General features: G+C 45.5%; 1 protein-coding gene across 10 annotated transcripts in view; it reads right to left on the bottom strand.

Annotated features, from left to right (window-relative positions):
* Positions 1–20,047, bottom strand: part of LOC112217314 (AT-rich interactive domain-containing protein 1B-like) — a 109,856-nt gene that overhangs the window by 21,014 nt on the left and 68,795 nt on the right. For 9 of the 10 annotated variants that reach the window (XM_042300633.1, XM_042300626.1, XM_042300632.1 and 6 more), the window contains 5 exons: positions 11,615–11,858; positions 10,618–10,707; positions 6,970–7,146; positions 2,315–2,684; positions 1,473–1,952 (listed from right to left, as the gene is read on the bottom strand). In XM_042300633.1, coding sequence (XP_042156567.1) covers positions 1,473–1,952; positions 2,315–2,684; positions 6,970–7,146; positions 10,618–10,707; positions 11,615–11,858 — 1,361 coding nt within the window. The remainder of the gene's footprint in view (positions 1–1,472; positions 1,953–2,314; positions 2,685–6,969; positions 7,147–10,617; positions 10,708–11,614; positions 11,859–20,047) is intronic. The other variant, XM_042300631.1, reaches the window with a different exon arrangement.

Consider the following 20,047-nt stretch of genomic DNA (forward strand, 5'->3'; position numbering starts at 1 on the left):
TTAATTATTACAGAGAATCAGAAAATGATCCTGCCCTCTGCCTATTGGCTACTTAGCTTATTCAAGCCTGTCTCAAATACAACACTGCTCCTTAAAAACAAAAAAAGCTCTGGCTTTTCAAAGATGTCTAGAAATGTACACGTTTTGTGTTCTCGTAGAAAGCTATGACTCCCCAATTTCTGACTACAAATGATCTATAACTGGGCTAATAACTCACTAACTAACATCTATTATTGAGAAGAGAATTGGATTGGATTCAGCGTTTGTGTACCATGTCTCCTAGAGGTCTGAACCAAGAGTTTGATATCAGACCATTTCTTTCATGAACATGTCACTTTGATTTGTCTTGCCTTCCAGGTCACCTACTTTGTAATTTTGCAAATATATATTATGTTCTGGAACCATTACATGCACCCATCTCGTTGTTATTTCATTATTAGAGATATACATATGTTTTTTTGCACTCACCATGCGTTCATGTATGCAATGGTCATTTGAGGTGAAATGTGTATATTTTGGGATGTGAACCCTCAGTGTGTTTGACCTGATGAAGATCCATTTCGGATGGAAACGTTGAATTGGTGAATTGGGAGCTTTAACAGTGTGCGGGCCTTCTTGTTCTATACAGATCCATATATGGCAATGGTCTATTTACATACAGGTCTACCGTAGCTCTGATTGGTTATGCCGCACCGGTTAGTGTGTAGAGTACGGGCTGAGTGGTGCCTGTCAATGCAATAGAATCCTACTCCGATGCGTTCTGCCTACAAGAAAATCTCTTACATAGTTAGTTTTACATATTAAGTCTTGCATAGTTCCTTTTGTTTCAGAAGGTTGTATTGAAAGTGGCTAATATTGCATTGATTCAATCGCAATTCCCACAGTAAAGGGAAACGTTGATAGTTAACTAAGGGGGGAAAAGTTCAATCTCATGCTTCTCTGCATGGGCTGACATTTCTTCTGTGCGGCAGTCCTGGGGGAGCTGCGCGCCCCACACACGCGCGCAGCTTAGAGGGAGCACTGGCAGTCTCGCTAATAATATATCCAATCGTTTTGCGTTGCCCATGTTTTATTTCAATCAAGTTCTGAATTTCTAATCAGCATTGTTCCCTTTTGACTTTGCAGGGTCATAATATTGCTTGGCCTTTTTCTCTGATTTGTCAAGGGATTTCTTCGACGGTGCAAATAAAGTACTGTACACATCCGCTGGTCTGTGACGAAGCCATGCAGTAGCAGGAGAGAAAACATGCCCTTGTTTACTGGCCACAGTGGCCAGGTTAGTCTCAACAACCCACAGTTGAGGAGTGGGACTCCTGTGCAGCAGAGCCTCAGTGGAGCCCAGGGTTAGTCTGTCTGAGTGAGCGGGGGGAAAGTGTCTCCAGTGTAGCCCAGGGTTAGGTTAGTGATGTGACCAGTGGACAGCAGCATGCAGAGTCTGTATTACAGACTGCAGCCGTGACACTGACACCTACCCGTACTGCTCAGCCTGCTGCTGCTGCATCATGGGATGGATATGGCTCTTTGCACTGCTGACCTGGGGGTGGTAGGAAGGAGAGTGGGGAGGGTGATGGGGTCGGGGATGGGGGTGTGGGGAGGTTTGGGGGTGAGGGTGGGGCTGATGATGGGGGTGGGTGGAGGGAGAGTGATGGGGTTGAGGGTGGGGTCGAGGATGTGGGTGGGGTTGAGGATGAGGGCTGTCTTGGGGGTGAGGATAGGGGTGTGGGGAGGTTTGGGGCTGATAATGGGGATGGGGTTGAGGGTGAGGATGGTGGCTGTGTTGGGGATGAGGTTGGGGGCTGTGTTGGGGATGATAATGGGGATGGGGGCTGTATTGGGGATGAGGATGAGGGTGTGGGGAGGTTTGTGGGTGGGGATGGGGGGAGGGAGAGAGGGGAGGACGGACCCCAGGCCAAGACTGGCTGGGGTAGGCAGGGGAGCGCGCGTAGGGAGGCCTGGAGTGAGGGACGGAAGGAGAAGTCTTTGGTTTCCAAACTCACACAGAGACATGAGGAAAAAGTCTATAGCGTTCTTTAGTACACACCTCATAACCTTAGTGTGTGAAAGATGGGTGGATGCGGGGTGTGGAGGAGTGAATGTGAACATGAGGAACTTAAGTGTCAGTATAGCCCTTGGTTGCATCCCAAATGGAACAATATCCCCAATATCCCCTATGGCTCTGGTAAAATGCACTACATTTTACCAGAGCCATATGGGCCCTGGTAAAAAAAAATAGGGGGTAGTATGTCATTTGGGACGCGCCCTATTAGCATGTATAACCCTTCTGTGGCCCTCCCTGGCCCCTGTCCTGACTCACCGGCCCTGGGCAGAGGGGTTGGAACCAGCGTTTGGACCCTGCATGGCGTTGGGGCCGGGGCCTGCCTCGTGGCCCGGCTTGCGATTAACGTTGGGCAGGGGCGGTCTCATGCCCTGACCCTGTCCGGCAGGCTGCGGCATGCTGGGAGAGGTGGGGGCCATGGTGTTGGTGGTGGCACAGGGGTAGGGGCGCCCACTGGCCCCTGGACCCAAGCCTCGCCCGGCGGGCATGGAGCCACAGGGCTGTCCGGGGCCCTGGCCATGCATGGGGCTGCTGGCGTTCATGCCCAAACTGTTGCTCATGCCAGGGCCGGGGCCGCTGTAGTTGGCACTGGGAGCCCCGCCGTAGTTCGGGGGCCTGGGGTAGTTACCTAGAGACAGAGAAATACAGCTCATCAGGACTGAGAATCATCAGCTTGATTCACAGACACTTCATTCTTCTATCTATGTTAAGACTTTCAAAAGCAGTGGCCCTGGTCAAAAGTAGTGCACTACATAGGGAATAGGATGCTATTTGGGATGCAAGCAATGTGATGTGAACAGAGCATTGCATCATGTTCCTCTGTGCCACTGGATGTTCTCCACTCCAGCCAGACTGGTTACTTTCACAATCTGTTATAGTGTATTTCACAAGAGTGGGGGACACACACACAGAGATGCTTTTGTCATGTGAGACTTCCAAAAAGACTCTCGGCCGTGGCGTTGGAGGGAGAGCTGCCATTTTGGCTCTTCCTGGAGTTATTCTAGGTCTGCCCCTATAACGAGCTCTGTTCAAAGGCAGAGGAGGATGAGAGAAAGAGACCTAGAGAGGGAGGGGATGTGAGGAGGAAAGAGTGATAGAAGAGAGAAGAACAGAAGAGGGGGATGAGAGGATAGGAGTGGGGAAGTGTAGGCCTAAGTCCTGGCAGCCAGACAAACTGTTGAGCATGAAAAAGCCTGCAGTGTCGCAGTTCTTGACACACTCAAACCGATGCGCCTGGTACCTAAATCTTTGTCTTCACCCTCTGAATGGAGCACACACACAATCCATGTCTCAATTGTCTCAAGGCTTAAAAATCCTTCTTTAACCTGTCTCCTGCCCTTCATCTACACTGATTGAAGTGGATTTAACACGTGACATCAATAAGGGATCATAGCTTTCACCTGGTCAGTCTATGATTTGTACACTCAGTGTATATGGAAATGATCTGGCAGCGACAGCTCCTCTGTAGAGTCATGTTATACCCAGAATCCCCCTGAGGAACAGAGGGTGTGACCAGTGATGTTTTTAACCCTGGATTGCTGATGCTATGTATTGGTCAATGAGAGGCTGTGAAACCACTGGTCGGCCATATTGGCACTCCCCAGAAGGTGCAGTCCGCCATAGGAATTCTACAGTATTTCAAGGACAAGATTACATGTATTTAAGTCGTTTTTGTTGTAGTGGGGAAAATAACATGACTTAAAAAAAAAATGTTGATAGCTCAGACATAATTTAGAAGTATGCATTAAGGTGTCTGTAATATAATACATGTTGTACAAACTAAATATAGAAATGCATTTATTAATGTCTACATCTTAAATCTTTTTTCAGTCATTCTAGTGTGTGTGTGTGTATATTCTATCTATAATATTAGACAATATATATATATATGGCTAATATTATAGATATAATATACACACACACTAGAATGACTGAAAAAAGATTTAGGAAGATATAGAAATGCATTTATTAATGTCTACATATATATATATATATATATTTATTAGACAATAGTATATTAGATACTACCGCACTGTTGGAGTTAGCGAAATGCTTGTGTTCCTACACCTGCAATAACGCCTGCTAAATATGTGTATGTGACCGATTTAATTTGATTTATACACTGAACAAAAACGTAAATGCAACATTCAACAATTTTAAAGATTTTACTGAGTTACAGTTTTTTCACCACTGGGAAAACAGATATTCATCTGTTGGTCACAGATACCTTAAAAAAAAAAAGTAGGGGCATGGATCAGAAAACCAGTCAGTATCTGGTGTGACCCCCATTTGCCTCATGCACTGTGACACATCTCCTTTGCATAGAGTTGATCAGGCAGTTGATTGTGGCCTTGTGGAATGTTGTCCCACTCCTCTTCAATGGCTGTGCGAAGTTGCTAGATATTGGAGGAAACTGGAACACACTGTCGTACACGTCGATCCAGAGCATCCCAAACATGTTCAATGGGTGACATGTCTCGTGAGTATGCAGGCCATGGAAGAACTGGGACATTTTCAGCTTCCAGGAATTGTGTACAGATCTTTGTGACATGGGGCTGTGCATTATCATGCGGAAACATGAGATGATGGCGGCGGATGAATGGCACCACAATGGGCCTCAGGATCTCGTCAATGTGTCTCTGTGCATTCAAATCGGCATCGATAAAATGTTGTGTTCATTGTCCGTAGCTCACGTCTGCCCATACCATAACCCCACCGCCACCTTGGAGCACTCTGTTCATAATGATGACGTCAGCAAACCGCTCGCCCATACGACGCCATAGTGGTCTGCGGTTGTGAGGCCGGTTGGAAGTACTGACAAATTCTCAAAAACAACATTGGAGGCGGCTTATGGTAGAGAAATTAACATTACATTCTTTGGCAACACCTCTGGTGGACATTCCTGCCATCAGCATGCCAATTGCCCACTCCCTCTAAACTTGAGACATCTGTGGCATTGCGTTGTGACAAAACTGCACATTTTAGAGTGGCCTTCTGTTGTCCCCAGCACAAGTTGTGCCTGTATAATTATCAAGCTGTTTAATCAGCTTCTTGATATGCCACACCTGTCAGGTGGATGGATTATCTTGGCAAATGAGAAATGCTCACTATAACAGGGGATGTAAACAAATTTGAGAGAAATAAGCTTTTTTTCGTGTGTATTTGCACAGTTCTGGGATCTTTAACTTCAACACTTTACATGTTTATATTGCGTTTATATTTTTGTTTACTGTATACATCTTTGGGTGTGACACGGATCAGAGACTAGGTAAACCCCCCTCCACCTCCCTGAGTGTCCAAGGAAACAGTCTATGGAGTCACAAATAGAACCCTATTCCCTATATGATGCACTACTTTTGACCAGCGCCCACAGGGATCTGTACTGCTCAGGGCTGTTGCATAGATGCTTATAGATAGTTGTGAAGGGGACTCTGTTTTAGGCTTTCTTTAGGGTTGAGACGTTGGAATGTAGTTAATTGAATTACTGGAGACATGCGGCGCGTCGAGAACCCTTTGGTTGACTGGATGAAAGCCTGCTGTGCAGCATTCATCAAGCTACTCTGTTGTTTCAGCTGAGGAAGAAAACCAACCCATGAACCAATGTGTGTGTGTGTGCTGGGTTGTGTGTACTCATCTGGAGCGGGGGCTCACACACACATTGGGTCATTATGGTAATCCATCTCATGCGTTGTGCCTTTATGATGAATGCGTGGCCGATGTGTGTGTGTTTTCATAGCTCTGGTCCTCGCCCCCACCCGCTCCAGAAGCCTGATTAATAGTCCTTGCTTGTGTGTGTGTGCCACTGCTCTGCTCTGTTGCCCTGCTAGGCCTGGAGTAGGCTCTGAACACCACACACTAGACCTGGGTTCAAATACTATTTGAAATCTTTCAGATACTTTTAGCATTTGCCTTAGTCCCTGTAGAGTGCAAGGTTGGAGGGGTTTAGAGTTTTGGGACTATTATTTTGGTTCCATTGAGCCAGGCAAGCTCAATCAAGCCCAGATAAAGTATTTGAAATGATTTCAAATAGTATTTGAACCCAGGTCTGCTGGAAAGCACAGCCAGCCACACAGCTCTCCTCCATTACCCCAGCCCTGACACACACACACACACACACACACACACACACACACACACACACACACACACAGAGGGGGGGAGGGAGAGTACAGTATATGTAGAGAATGGAAAACTTGGAGGTTGATTGGAGATTTACTTAGCTGCGGAAAAAGCCCAGCTCTCTCAACCCTGTAGAAACGTGTTGGAGTTGGGCCATAGGATAGTCATAGCACTGGCACCATTCCACTAGGTGGCAGGTAGCCTAGTGGTTAGAGCATTGGGCCAGTTACCGTAAGGTCACTGGTTCAAATCCCCAACACAACAACATGAAAAAAAATCTGCCGATGTGCCACTGAGCAAGGCACTTAACCCTAATTGCTTCTGTAAGTCGCTCTGGATAAGAGCTAAATGTAAATGTCAAATATAGCCTTCTGCTTCAGGGGCGAGAGTGTCCCCCCTATCCACCCACTAACCCCAGCAGGCTGCTCTTCTCTCATACTGTATATAACTGTTGTTGTGAATTCGTTGTCTACTGTATGCATTGTTCTTGTCCTTTTTCTGAAACACCATTTAAATGTGTACATCACACTGCAACACATTTAAGTAAAGTAAAGACAGTCTTTCTATAGGCCAGACTAGGGTGAAGAAACGGGCTGGACTGTCTTACTGGGCACCGACATACTCATCAGTCCCTTGCACAGAGGATGTTTTACCTCGTGGGGAAGTGCCCCTAGATGCTGATCTTAGGTCAGCTTTGCATTTCCCCTACTAAATGGTTAAGGTTAGGATTGGGGGTGGGTAGGTGATCCTAGTTTTGTACTTCGGGGAAACGTCACCCTGGAGCGGAATATTACCTTGGGGGCCGTACTGGCTGGTCTGGGATCCGTACGAGGGGCCAGGGCCCCCCTGCTGCTGCTGATGATAGGAGCCCGGGTGCATGGAGCCTCCCAGGGAGGGGTGAGGGGACACGGGGGGCCCCTGGCCCGACTGCTGGGGGCCTGGGGTGTTCCGCTGCATGGCAGGTGGGAACCCTGCAGGGAGGGAGAGGGAGATAATCTTAAATGCATTCAAACGGAGACCCGAACTAAAGGAAGGTTAGAATGGGGGTACTTAAAAAATAGACATTTCTAATAATCTCTCACGTACTCAATGATATGAGTACCCAATTGTCAATGTTGCAAGTCTGAACTCACTTCAATTGAATGGTAACACTTAGCCTTGTCTGTTGAAAAGCACTACTAAATGCTATAGCGAACGACCAAATAAACATTTAAATTGATCTGAATAGGGCGGCAAATACCACAAGAGCTAATACATCCGCCCGGCCACTGCAGAAAAGGTCTCATCTGTTATAAATTTTAACTTTTCATCTTGTTTGATCAAAACCACATCTAAGGGCATAGTAGTGAGAAAATCATTTGAATACCGTACCTCACTACCACTTCAAGGGATAGTTTACCCAAATTAGATACTGTTTCCTTACCCTGTATCAATGTTTCCGTTAGCCGGTAATAGCCGGCTTTTCCGTTCAAAAAAATGAAAAGACGATAAATAAAATTGCCACCGGTCAATTGTCCAAGATTTTAAAAAAAGAAGCCCATTGCGAGATAATCAATCAAATGTATTTATAAAGCCCTTCTTACATCAGGTGTAGAAGCACAAAGTGCAGGTGTAGAAGCACAGTGGCTAGGAAAAACTCCCTAGAAAGGCCAGAACCTAGGAAGAAACCTGGAGAGGAACCAGGCTCTGAGGTGTTGGCCAGTCCTCTTCTGGCTGTGCCGGGTGGAGATTATAACAGAACATGGCCAAGATGTTCAAATGTATTTTAGCCAATGAATTGATTAAAATACCAGTTGATGTAGCACGAGAGATGCTGCGACAGCTCATCAAACAGCAGTTTGTTGCTGCTGGAGTGAAACATGTGCTTTAATAAGCCCAATCACTGCGCAAAAATTCTAAAGGCAATTGCATGTAAAAAAACAAATAAAAAAAAAACATTGTCACAATTAAAAAGAGGCCTACAATTTTCTTTCTTCTCAACTGGTGAATTGAAGCACGCTTCCCATTCGCCATTCAAGTGCATTGGCAACTAGGCAGGCTTCAGATTGTCATATTGCAATGAGCTGGAGGCAGTATGCATTTTGAAAACACATACTTAATTGTTTAAAACCTGAACGTTTTACTAACTATTTTGAGGCATGCCTTGCCTTGATAGTAGCCTAGCCAAAATCTAACCAAACGTGCAGGCAATTATTTTAGAAACACTTCCATATGCCATTGAAACAAGTAGCCTTTTTCGCTCATAGTCTTTTGGTTTCCAAATCAACTTTTTCTTTCCCATTGTCCAGTAACCAAAGGCACACTCCTAGTCATATTAGCAACCCGTGCTCCATGTTGCATATTTACATATCCTTTCTAAATTTCAACTGATATTTTCATCTCTGTCACATGAAACCTCTCACAAATGGTGTTTTCCCACTAATTGCATTATGGAACAAACATAATGCAATTAGCGTAGCCTACTGCCTTGTGCGCATTGCTGTGCTTATGAGTTTTACGTTTGGGGAAGCTAATTTTCAGCATAAAAATGCACCTTTATAAAAAATGCATTCCATGCAACCTCACATTTGTAGACCTATGTAAGATAGTCATGATTTAGTCTAATAATATAACTCAATCAAAAAAAAGACTGTTCAATGTCGTACGTAGTGGCGTCCAGTAAGCAGGCTATATCACAGGGAAATGTTGGCCTTTCTTAAACAAATTGCATGCCATTCTACTACATTTTAAATGACTGGACACATTAGCAGAATGTTTTTTTTCACACAATTTACAGGGTAGACTACTCTGGGACTAACAAAAGTGGCACTGACCCAATGATAAAGACAGTGAATATGTACACATCATGGGGGGCACTCTGTTCACAACGTTGACATTAGCAAACCGCTCGCCCACATGCCACCCTACACATGATCTGCGGTTGTGAGGCCGGTTGGACGTACTGCCAAATTCTCTAAAATTACGTTGGAGGTGGCTTATGGTAAAAGAAATTCAATTCCCTTGCAACAGCGCATTTACCGCAATCAGCATGCCAGTGGCACACTCCCCCAAAAACCTGAGACATCTGTGGCATTGTGTTGTGATAAAACTGCACATTTTAAAGTGGCCTTTTATTGTCCCCAGTACAAGTTGCACCTGTGTAACAATCATGCTGTTTAATCAGCTTCTTGATATGCCACACCTGTCAGGTGGATGGATTGAAATGCTCACTAACAGGGATGTAAACAAATTTGAGAGAAGTAAGGTTTTTGTGTGTATTTAATATTTCTGGGATCTTTTACACTTTACATGTTGCGTTTTATATTTTTATTCAGAGTAAATGTGATTCCTGGCATTCAGAGCTCTGTGGGTTGACACCCTAATCGGGTTGCGTAACCAATGCATATGAACCCGGTAAATGTCTTAAATGTTTGTGAATTAAAATGCTCCTGGCCAAATGTCCGGTGCCAACCTTTCCTAACAAAAACCCTGCCCTGTAATCAGTTCATGGACACGGTAAGACAGCAATTCATTTGGGTGAACTATCCCTTTAACAATTTATTCATAGTCTCTATGAGGTCAAAAAAAAACAAACAAACATGACTTTCCCCTTCCCTGGGCTTTCACAGCACTCACAAAACCTATTTTAATTGACTCCCCTCCCCAAACTTGGGCCTTGGAGTGAGTGATCATTTGTATTCATGCCACCACTGTTACAATGATCCCCTTCAGACAGTGAGAAAAAGCTTCTGTCTGGCTGGCGAGGTGTTATTTTGACTACTACTCACAAATATGATTTGATTTGGGCCTTTACTCCCCCCCCCAGCCCCAGTGCTGGACAGCCTCATTGACATGGCCTGACATCACTGACAACCATATTGGCAGCCACTGCTGAGAGACAGGGTTACGGTTCCTCTATGAAGGCGGCGTCTGCGTCTTAAATGGTACACTATTCCCTACATAGTGCATTACTTTTGACCAGAGCCCAAAATCATAGCACTATATAGGGAATGGGTGCCATTTGGGACACAGCCACAGGTCTGGCCCAGTGCTGACAGCAGCCCAGTGGTTTAGAGGCATTGAAGGGAAGATGATCTATGGCTAATCTGTTGTACTAATGATCCTATGGAAAACACCTGCGACTGAGCAGGGGAAATTGACTCCTAGAGGGACATAGGTTCACTAGTATACATCATTAGGGAGGGACTAAAAGCTAGAGTTGCCCATATTCCGTTCAAATATTTCCCTCATAGGGTCAAGATTGTGTACAAGAGGGGAACCTCATTTATCAAACCATCGATGAAATGAAGGGGACGTGCGCAAAAAGCTCCCCCCTCGTACTTGACTTATCCGAGCGTATACCGATTCCCGCGGACTTCATCGTTCACACGCATGGTAAATATCCTGGAGGAGAGAGGAGGATCGTGGTTCCCAAGGTGGTGTGATGTGCAGGAAAATCTCACCTCTCTCCTGAGACATGGGGGACTGGCTCAGGGTGGAATGGGAGCCCACATCAGACATGTTCCCAGGGGTCTGGGGGGCCATCTGGGTGCCTGGGAGAAGAGGGAAGCAAACGTCAGTGGGACACACACACATCCATATCCATCGTGTTAGTGTGTTGGCCTGAAGAGCAGCAGTGTGTCTAGCAAAACGAACCCCTCTCCCTGGGAGCTGTGTGCCTGGTGCCCTTTAATGAGCCCTACAGTGTATGTGTGCGTGTGCAGCAGTTTCTGTGGCGATGGGATGCAGAGGCGATCACAAGTCCGTTGGTACCTCAGTGTGGGGGCTAATGGCTGACGGCTCTCCCAGTAGGGGTGAGAGTGTGTGTAGATGACTAAATAGTCTCCCGTCGACCTCGTTATCACCACCCAGAGTAGCGAGAGAGAAAGGGTCGGGCTATAAACTGTAACTCTGGCCACAAATAAGGACAACTCTCTCTAAACTAGTCCAGCCTGGCGTCAAACGGGCAACAAGGCACTGCACTGTGGGAGAGTAATTGTATTACAGTGACTCCGAACTGCTAACATAGTTTAGAAACTATTTTAATGACTGAGGCCTTTGTTTTGGAGCTGAGGCTAGAGCTCCTCCCCAGCTGCCTGTACGGAACCAATCCCCAGCTGCCTGTACGGAACCAGACTTCTCTCTTCCACTGTGACTAACTACTATAGAGTCGCTAATGCAAAAGAAGTTCTGAAAGAACTGCCTGTAATGAGACAAAGGAGCTCTTTTTCCTCCACAGTTGTGCCAGTCATGACAACCAGAGCTGTGCTGTTCCACTGTGGAGGTCTCAGAACTGCTCTCTGAACTAGAAATGGCTGAAATACTACAAATTCAGTTAGTGTATCAAGCCTGGCAAAATGGCCCTTGTTCCCTGTCTGGAGTATGATATGTGTGTGTGTGAGATGGGGTATAGTGTTTGAAGGTTACTCCTAGAACTAGGTGCAGGGTTTCGTTCTATACCTGGGACGCTGGCGGGGGAGATTGGGCCAGAGCGTGATTGGCTGGAGCCAACAGGTGATCCCACGGGGGAGGGCGAGGGGCCGCTGCGCAGGCCGGGGAGGCGCGGGGATACATGGGGAGAGAAAGGCGACTGGGCCGGGTTACTCTGCTCGCCCTGGCTGCTGGTGGACCCCGAAGCACTGACCGCTGAGCTGACGGCCACCTCTGTGCCCGTAGGAAGGTCATCTATGGTGCCAGACAGGTCCTGGAACAGTAGAGGAGACAAGAGAGGAAGGTTAGTGTGAGGCAAACCAAGGGGAAAGCCAGGGTGGTGTTCACACACACCAAAAGGAATAAGAAAAAAAAACTGAGTGAGTGACTACCTGGACGAGACCAATAACAAACGCAAATTAGTTTCCGGTTGCAAAACATTTTAAAAACGTGTTCCGTTGTGTGCTCTACATTAACATGACCCAGGAGAAATTCTGACTTCGAGCCAGTCTGCTAAGGTCAAGAACACCTTGAAATACAAATTAAGAACCTCCACCGGTAGGTAGTCAAATCTTTACCAGTTACTTGATGACTTGACATAACGTCAAACATAGACGGAGAGACATTGGAGTGTTGGAAATTTCTCTTGAAGTCCAGGAAGGCTTTACCCAATTGAGTTACCGTAAAACCAGGCAGGCAGGCGCATGGTGGAAAATATTCTCCCAGCACTGCAGTTAGGCTAGACTGTCAGTCTGTTCCAAATGGCGCCCTATTCCCTACTTGATGAAAAAAATAACTGGGCAGAAACAACTCAGGTATTTAGACAAATTTGGCCAAATTACACCCATGAGAGAGCCATGCCAACGGCGTCAATGTCTTATCAGGAGTGGAGCCAATGTCTAATAGTGCCAACGAGTTGCCCTCCAAAGTGGCATGGGACCAAGTCATTTGCCTCCCCTCCCACTCAGCTACCGATTCCTGTGGAAACTGTGCAGCCGATGCTAGGGCTGTGGGATGCCTTAAGATCCCAAATTAATACAACCACTCGCATCAAAAAAAATAAAAAACTGTTAAAAGCAATGAGGCTGATGCAACAGCTCAGAACATAAGCTTAAAATGTTGATAAACTATTAGGCTATTTCTTCACATTATAAACGCAGGAAATGCACACACGGCAGTAGGCTATAAGTGGGACTGTTCCAAAATGCAATAAATTAGCTGGAAAACACCATTCTCAAAAGTGACCAGAAATGTGATTATGCATGAAATACTTCACTATAAAAAGGTACTTTTTTACTCGACACTCAAGTGCCACCTTTGTATGCCAGTTAGGCTTACACCCCTTGTAAAGTAGATTAATGTGTCCAGCATCCAGGAGTCACCTCATTGCTGTTGACGTTGAGACTGGTGTTTTGCGGGTACTATTTAATGAAGCTGCCAGTTGAGGACTTGTGAGGCGTCTCAAACTAGACACTAATGTACTTGTCCTCTTGCTCAGTTGTGCACTGGGGCCTCCCACTCCTCTTTCTATTCTGGTTAGAGCCAGTTGCAGAGTAGTACACAGCATTGTACGAGATCTTCAGTTTCTTGGCAATTTCTCGCATAGAATAGCCTTCATTTTCTCAGAACAAGAATAGACTGAAGAGTTTCAGAAGAAAGTTATTTGTTTCTGGCCATTTTGAGCCTGTAATCGATCCCACAAATGCTGATGCTCTAAAGGCGGCCAGTATTATTGCTTCTTTTAATCAGCAGTTTTCAGCTGTGCTAACATAATTGCAAAAGGGTTTTCTAATGATCAATTAGACTTTTAAAATGATAAACTTGGATTAGCTAACAACGTGCCATTGGAACACAGGAGTGATGGTTGCTGATAATGGGCCTCCGTATGTCTATGTAGATATTCCATTAAAAATCAGCCGTTTCCAGCTACAATAGTCATTTACAACATTAACAATGTCTACACTGTATTTCTGATAAATGTGATGTTATTTTAAATGGACAAAAAAAGTGATTTTCTTTAAAAAAAAAAACAAGGACATTTCTAAGTGACCCCAAACTTTTGAACGATAGTGTATATTTACAAAATGACCAAGTAGGTGACCTGGAAGGCAAGACAAATCAAAGTGATTTGTAAGAAATGTAAGAGATGGTCTGATATCAAACTCCTGATTCAGACCTCTAGGAGACATGGTACACAAATGCTGAATCCAATACAATTCTCTTCTCAATAATAGATTATTACTATCTCCCCCCTCCTTAGTCCTAAAATGACATTTGTTTTGGACCATTATCATGCACCCGTCTCGGAACAGGAGCATGGGAATAAAATACACATCTTTACACTTAATTAAATAGCGAATGGAGGACGCTTTTCCCTTGGTTCATTTTCATGCCAGGTAGGCTATACTCCTGTTGGAAAGCAAAGCAATGTGCTTAATATTAGAAAAGTTGAGAAATAAATATAGTAGGCCTAGAAATGTTGGGCAAACATGAGCTCATGGGCTCTCATGAAGTGTTTGATTTAATTTTTTACACATTTGCATTGATGTCAAGAGTGATTATAGGAACAACAGTACTGAGTACCAGGCAGTTAGCAAGTTTGGTAGGCTACAAATGAGCATCAGCAGCTTGGAGAAGCCTAATTACTGTGACTAAACCGTCACGTGGAATTTGACTGCGGTCATGACGTGTGACTGCTGGTGTAGTGGTAATACAGCCCCCACTCAGAGCTGGAGTTGGCGCTTGGCGGACAGGCAGCTCTCACCTACGACCTTTCATTATGACACAATCTGAGGCCATAACAACCACTTAGAATGTATGATCAGTAACTGAAAACACACACACCACACACACAGCAGTGAAGACCATCTCTGCATAAAAAAAAAATATCTTCTGCTATCAATCTTAGCCTACGTCAGCCAATTATACTTGAATGCACCTTACTGTGCAGTGGGATTCTTCTCCTCTCATTTGCACTCCTCTAAAGCTCCAAATGTGTTCCAAAAGTCTTTCTACTTCGCCATCACAGAAGCGGATTGCGTCATTAGAGGCACGGGGGGGGTTGGGGATTAGCCCAGAGCCCTGGTCAAAAGAACTCAGCCAAGGCCTTCCTCTTCAGTATGTGTTACACATTTGCAAAAAAAAGCCTTTATTTCAAAGTTTGAAAGGCATTGGAGGGCCACTTAAACCTGTTTACATATTCCTCGAGACTTGTGCCGCTTGCATGATTTATGGTTATAATTATTCACATTCGTTATGGGCCTCGGCTTACTAAATTGATGAATATAATTATTCAGCCTCATTGGTCTTTCGGGCTTTTACCTCCTTCCCTTCCCTCATCCCCCTTTCCATTCTAGACTCTGCAGTGAAATAGGGGAAGGATAAATAAATGAATGTGGGTTCTCATTGGGGCAGAGAGAGTGAGAGAGACGGGCACAGCAGTAGCGCCCACATGCAGTCAGCTCCTCTCAGTTCACTCTTTCCATGCAGCGTTACCCTCGAGTTTGGGCAGCAGCCATGTAAAAGAAAACAACAACAGAGAACCATGACATTTTCTACAGAAACACTTACAACTCAACTTTAAAACAGCCAAGTACACTTGTACCACAGTGCAGAGGGAGAGGAAGTTGCCATTTTGTTTAGCTGCTGAAAATCTGTTTCTTATAGTATCTTGCTGATTTCCCAGCACTCAGAATGGCTCAGCCTGAGTGTGTGTGTGTGTGTGTGTGTGTGTGTGTGTGCTTGCGCTTGTGATTCATCACAGGCAGCAGTGTGGGGGAGTAAGTACATCCAGAACATTACTGTCCTTGCTACTCATACCCTGGCTATGTGGACACGCCGCACCAGGACCAAGGACTTATAATCAAAGACAAGCCTTCCCAAATGGCACCCTATTCCCTATATAGTGCCCTACTTTTGACCAGAGCCCTATTGACCCTGGTCAAAAGTAGTGCATTATAAAAAAAGGTATTAGGGTGCCATTTGGGACAGACTAGATGAAACCAGGGATGTAAACTAGCTATGACCATGAACACATTCACCAGAGCAGCCGCCATTTTCTTCTTTTTCATCCCCCAGCCTTTTGATTCTGTCCATATAGCTTGATGAAAGAAAAGAGTTTGCCTTTGAAAAATATGCAATTGAGAAAATACTGAAAGCCAAGGAAGGCCAGGGGGACTGCCTGGGCCTCGTCTAGATCTCCCCCCTATCAAAATTGTCCCTGATTGGGCCTCCTGAGAAGCAGTAGGAGGCAGCAGCGGTGGTGGAGGTAGCCCTGAGCAGAAAACTGTGGTGTGTACGCACACAGAGACATTCACAAGACTGATGAGGGGAATCAGACTCTCCCCTACTGTGAAATCTGACAATCTGAAAGGAGCGCTGGCGTATTAGGTTTGATAAGCGCTCTCTGGAGGCTGTGTGTGTGTGTGTGTGTCTGGAGACGGTGGGAACGTGCCTCTGTGCGGAGTGATGGATGGGGGATTAGACAGACAGCCTCTAGAGGGGAGGGCACACACACACACACACACACACACACACACACACACACACACACACACACACACACACACACACTCTCTCTCTCTCTGGGATGAGGAAGAGGCACAGTCATGCCATGTTAAAAAGAGGACTGACTGGCTATTCTTCTGAGGATGAGTTCAGAAGAAACAGCAAACTCAAGCACTGGTGCAGAATGGTAATGTGAACAAGAGTGAGCTTTTGTGTGTTTTAGTGTATGTGATGTGCACAGATGCCAGAGAGAAAGAGAGAGGATGAGGTTCTTCCTGAAAAAACAGTTCATATGCCCACTGTGACTGCACCTTCCAAAGAATACTCCATAAGCACTGCCTTAACAATACCATAATAAAGAAATGATCAATTGAGAGGGGCCTGAAATATAACCTTGTGGTACTCCTTATCTTTCTTCCCTCTCATCCTGTCTGCTATTTAGCCCAAGGGTTAGTGTGATGAGTGAGTCACTCTCCTTCCCGCCATCACAACACAACAAACACATGTACGCCCCCCGGGGGAAAACTCTCACATTCACACCCAATTAAATATTGACAGCCAACAGAGGCTTTTTGTGGTGTCACCATTTCAGACGGCGCCCATCACCGTGGCTCTGGATGCCCCAGTCTCTGTGGAGATATTGCGGGCAGGCTAGGGCCAATCGGCTCCGGGCCTGAATTAGCCAACCACCAATGAGGAATGGCGTCATAAGGAGAAGAGAGGCTTGGGGGAAGGAATAGTCGCTAGCAATAGAATGAAACGTACCCATCCCAAGGAGTTCTCTCGGAGGAGTTGAGGAGAGAAGCATCAGCATTTGCAATCATGAGTAGCAGTCAGACGACAAACATGCAGGGCTGTGCTGGGAAATAATTGAGACTTAATGATAGCGTTTAAGAAATAGTGGGGAACGGGGACAGCAGCAATTTGACTGATTTCTCTAAGGGTGCCTGTGTGTGATTGAGGCTGGGCGCGTGTGTAAAAACCAAATATAGCTGAGCAGTACAATTAAAACAATATATTCCTAATTTGGCTTGAATAGAGGTGCGGGACATGTTTGAGGGAGATGGGAGTTTGTGTAGAATAGATTTACCAATACGATCTGGAACAAAGGAAGAAAGCGTGGAACACGAAAATAAAACCCGCTGGCGAATTTGAAACCTGTCCAAGACTTTCATTATCTTTGATGTTGTAGATGGGAAAAAAAGCGCAATTTAGTCAGCATAATTGCCTTCTCCCTTCGCTCTCTCTTCCTCCTGCTAATCAATGAGGGAGTGAGGGACAAGACCGAGAGCAAGAGAGGATGAGAGCAAGAGAGGATGAGAGCGAGAGAGATTGGGGGAGCAGCAGACGTCACCACTGGCTGCCTGATCCTGATCCCGCCACCCCTCCTGCTCTGCCACTGCAGTTGGCACGGCGCCAGCTGGCACCTTTGTCTGCCACCGTGGTAACCGGCAGTGGCAGCGGTTAGTGCCCGTCTGGTGATGGACAGGCAGGCGCAACAACTGCCCATATTCTAGTCGGAGTCCCAAATCGCACCCGATTCCCGATTTAGTGCACCACTTTTGACCAAGGCACTACATCAGGATTAGGCTATTTAGGGCACTATATAGGGGAAAGGACACCATTTGGGACGCATCCCTAGCCCCCATCATGGCCCATTCCTCCGTTTATCAAAAGGTCTAGACGGAATATGCCACACACAGAACCTATAATCTGCCACCCCACACACAGCCACTCTGGGAGGATGAGAAGACAAGCCCGCCTGACTGTATTCTAGTGATCGTCCAGGACATCCCAAGCCTTCAAACCAAGCACATATGTTTATTTCATGTTTGATCATTTTGCCCATGAACACATTTCTGTTTGCAGCCCATGGCTGTATTCATTAGACACTGAAAGGAAGAAAACCAACAAACTGCGTGGGACTACCTGAACTTGAAACTTGTTGCAAAACATTTTTGCTATGGTGTACACTATTGAATACAACCCATGTGTTCCACTGTGAAATGGACTGGATGTTTAATTTGACCCAGAGCTGTAATCTCCCTGGACACCTTTTGTTCTTGGTTTATCCTCATGGTGATGCAGTACGGTGAGGAAAAAGGGCTGGAGAGAGAATGAGAAAGACAGAGTGAGAGAGAGAGAATGAGAGAGACGGAGAGAGAGAGAAAGACACAGAGAGAGAAAGAGAGAAAGACACAGAGAGAGAAAGAGAGAAAGACACAGAGAGAGAAAGAGAGAAAGACACAGAGAGAGAGAGAGAGAGGGTTGAGGGCTAGAGAGAGAGAGAAAGACACAGAGAGAGAGAGAGAGAGAGAGAGAGAGAGAGAGAGAGAGAGAGAGAGAGAGGAGGGGGTTGAGGGCTAGAGAGAGAGGGGGGAGGGGGTTGAGGACACTCCACCTCAAGAGCATCACTTCTGCTCCGAATGAAAGAAGCTTTGCTTTGAAATGGAAACTACTGGCTCAGCAGATGCTTTGAGAGATGAGATTGGTAGAAAGATGAGACAGAGAGAGAGAGAGACAGGCAGAAAGATGAGAAAAGAAAGAGAGGGTGGGGGGTTGGATAGACTGCAGGTAGAACAGACAGAGTAGCTGGTTTGAGAACACACTTCTCGTCCTAGGTTTTAGAGAGAGCGTGTGAGAATGAGAACGTGTGCTAGACGACAGATAAAGCTGACGGCGGAACACAGACTGCATCCCAAACGGCACCCTATTCCCAACATAGTGCACTAGTACCGTCATTGTAAATAAGAATTTGTTCTTAACTGACTTGCCTAGTTAAATAAATAAAAAATTTTAAAAAATTAAACCTATGCACTATACAGGAAATAGGGTGTTTCTGTGACCCGCTAATCTGATCTCTGGTAAAAAATAAATAATAATAATTCAAAAACGCATGTTACTCTTCACTTTCCAGTGGAATGGCATGGGCCCACGTCTCACCCCATGGCAACATCTCATTGGCAGACACACCTGTCTGTCAAGAGTCTGGAAGAGGACGTCTTAAAAATTCTGGGGATACGGTGTGTAACCGGAGGGAGATTTTCCCCCACATGCAATTTATTCTGGCGCGAATGCGATCAACGTTCACCCTCGTCAGACTGCTCTAAACTCTAATTCACATTAGCGAGGGTACTAAGTTATCCCGCATCTCCCCGATATAAATAACCATATAGGAGACTTGGGGTGGGAGGGTTACTTTTACTGAGAAATATAAGTTGGTCACCCACCACCTGCTAACCCCTCTTTACGTTACTGATACTCTCTGTTCATCATATAAGCATAGTCACTTTAAACATATCTACATGTACATACTACCTCAATCAGCCCGACTAACCGGTAGCTGTATATAGCCTCGCTACTGTATGTAGCCTCGCTACTGTTATTTTTCACTGTCTTTTTACTGTTGTTTTTATTTCTTTACTTAACTATTGTTCACCTAATACCTTTTTTGCACTATTGGTTAGAGCCTGTAAGCATTTCACTGTAAGGTCAACTACACCTGTTGTATTCAGCGCACATGACAAACTTTGATTTGATACCAAATTTAAAAGGTGTGTCATTGATCATTTCAGTATATGTCTATACAGCTTAAACCAAGCCATGCCTCTACGGCTTAATAATGGATAGAAATACTGCTTCAATCCTGTAGTAGTCTGTGCACAACCTTACCTCCAACAACTAATGTTTCAGCTTATATTTCATCTTGCAATGCAGTCTACGATCTAACAGCACAGCACATTGACTGCTAATGATATAAAGATCAAGAAATGGTGGGGAGGGAGTCTTCCCCTCTAATTCTTCACGTACGCACACAGCGGGTAAAAACAGACAGGCCCTGTGATGCTTTTCCACCTCAGCGCTGTGGCGGGCTTGATGAGCTGTTGCTGAACGGAGCTTGGCTCCCTGTAGAAGCTCACAGAAGAGAGGAGAGCAGAGCAAAGAGGAAAGAAGGAG

Source organism: Oncorhynchus tshawytscha, linkage group LG18, assembly GCF_018296145.1.
Source record: "Oncorhynchus tshawytscha isolate Ot180627B linkage group LG18, Otsh_v2.0, whole genome shotgun sequence".
In the NCBI taxonomy this organism is placed as follows: Eukaryota; Metazoa; Chordata; class Actinopteri; order Salmoniformes; family Salmonidae; genus Oncorhynchus; species Oncorhynchus tshawytscha.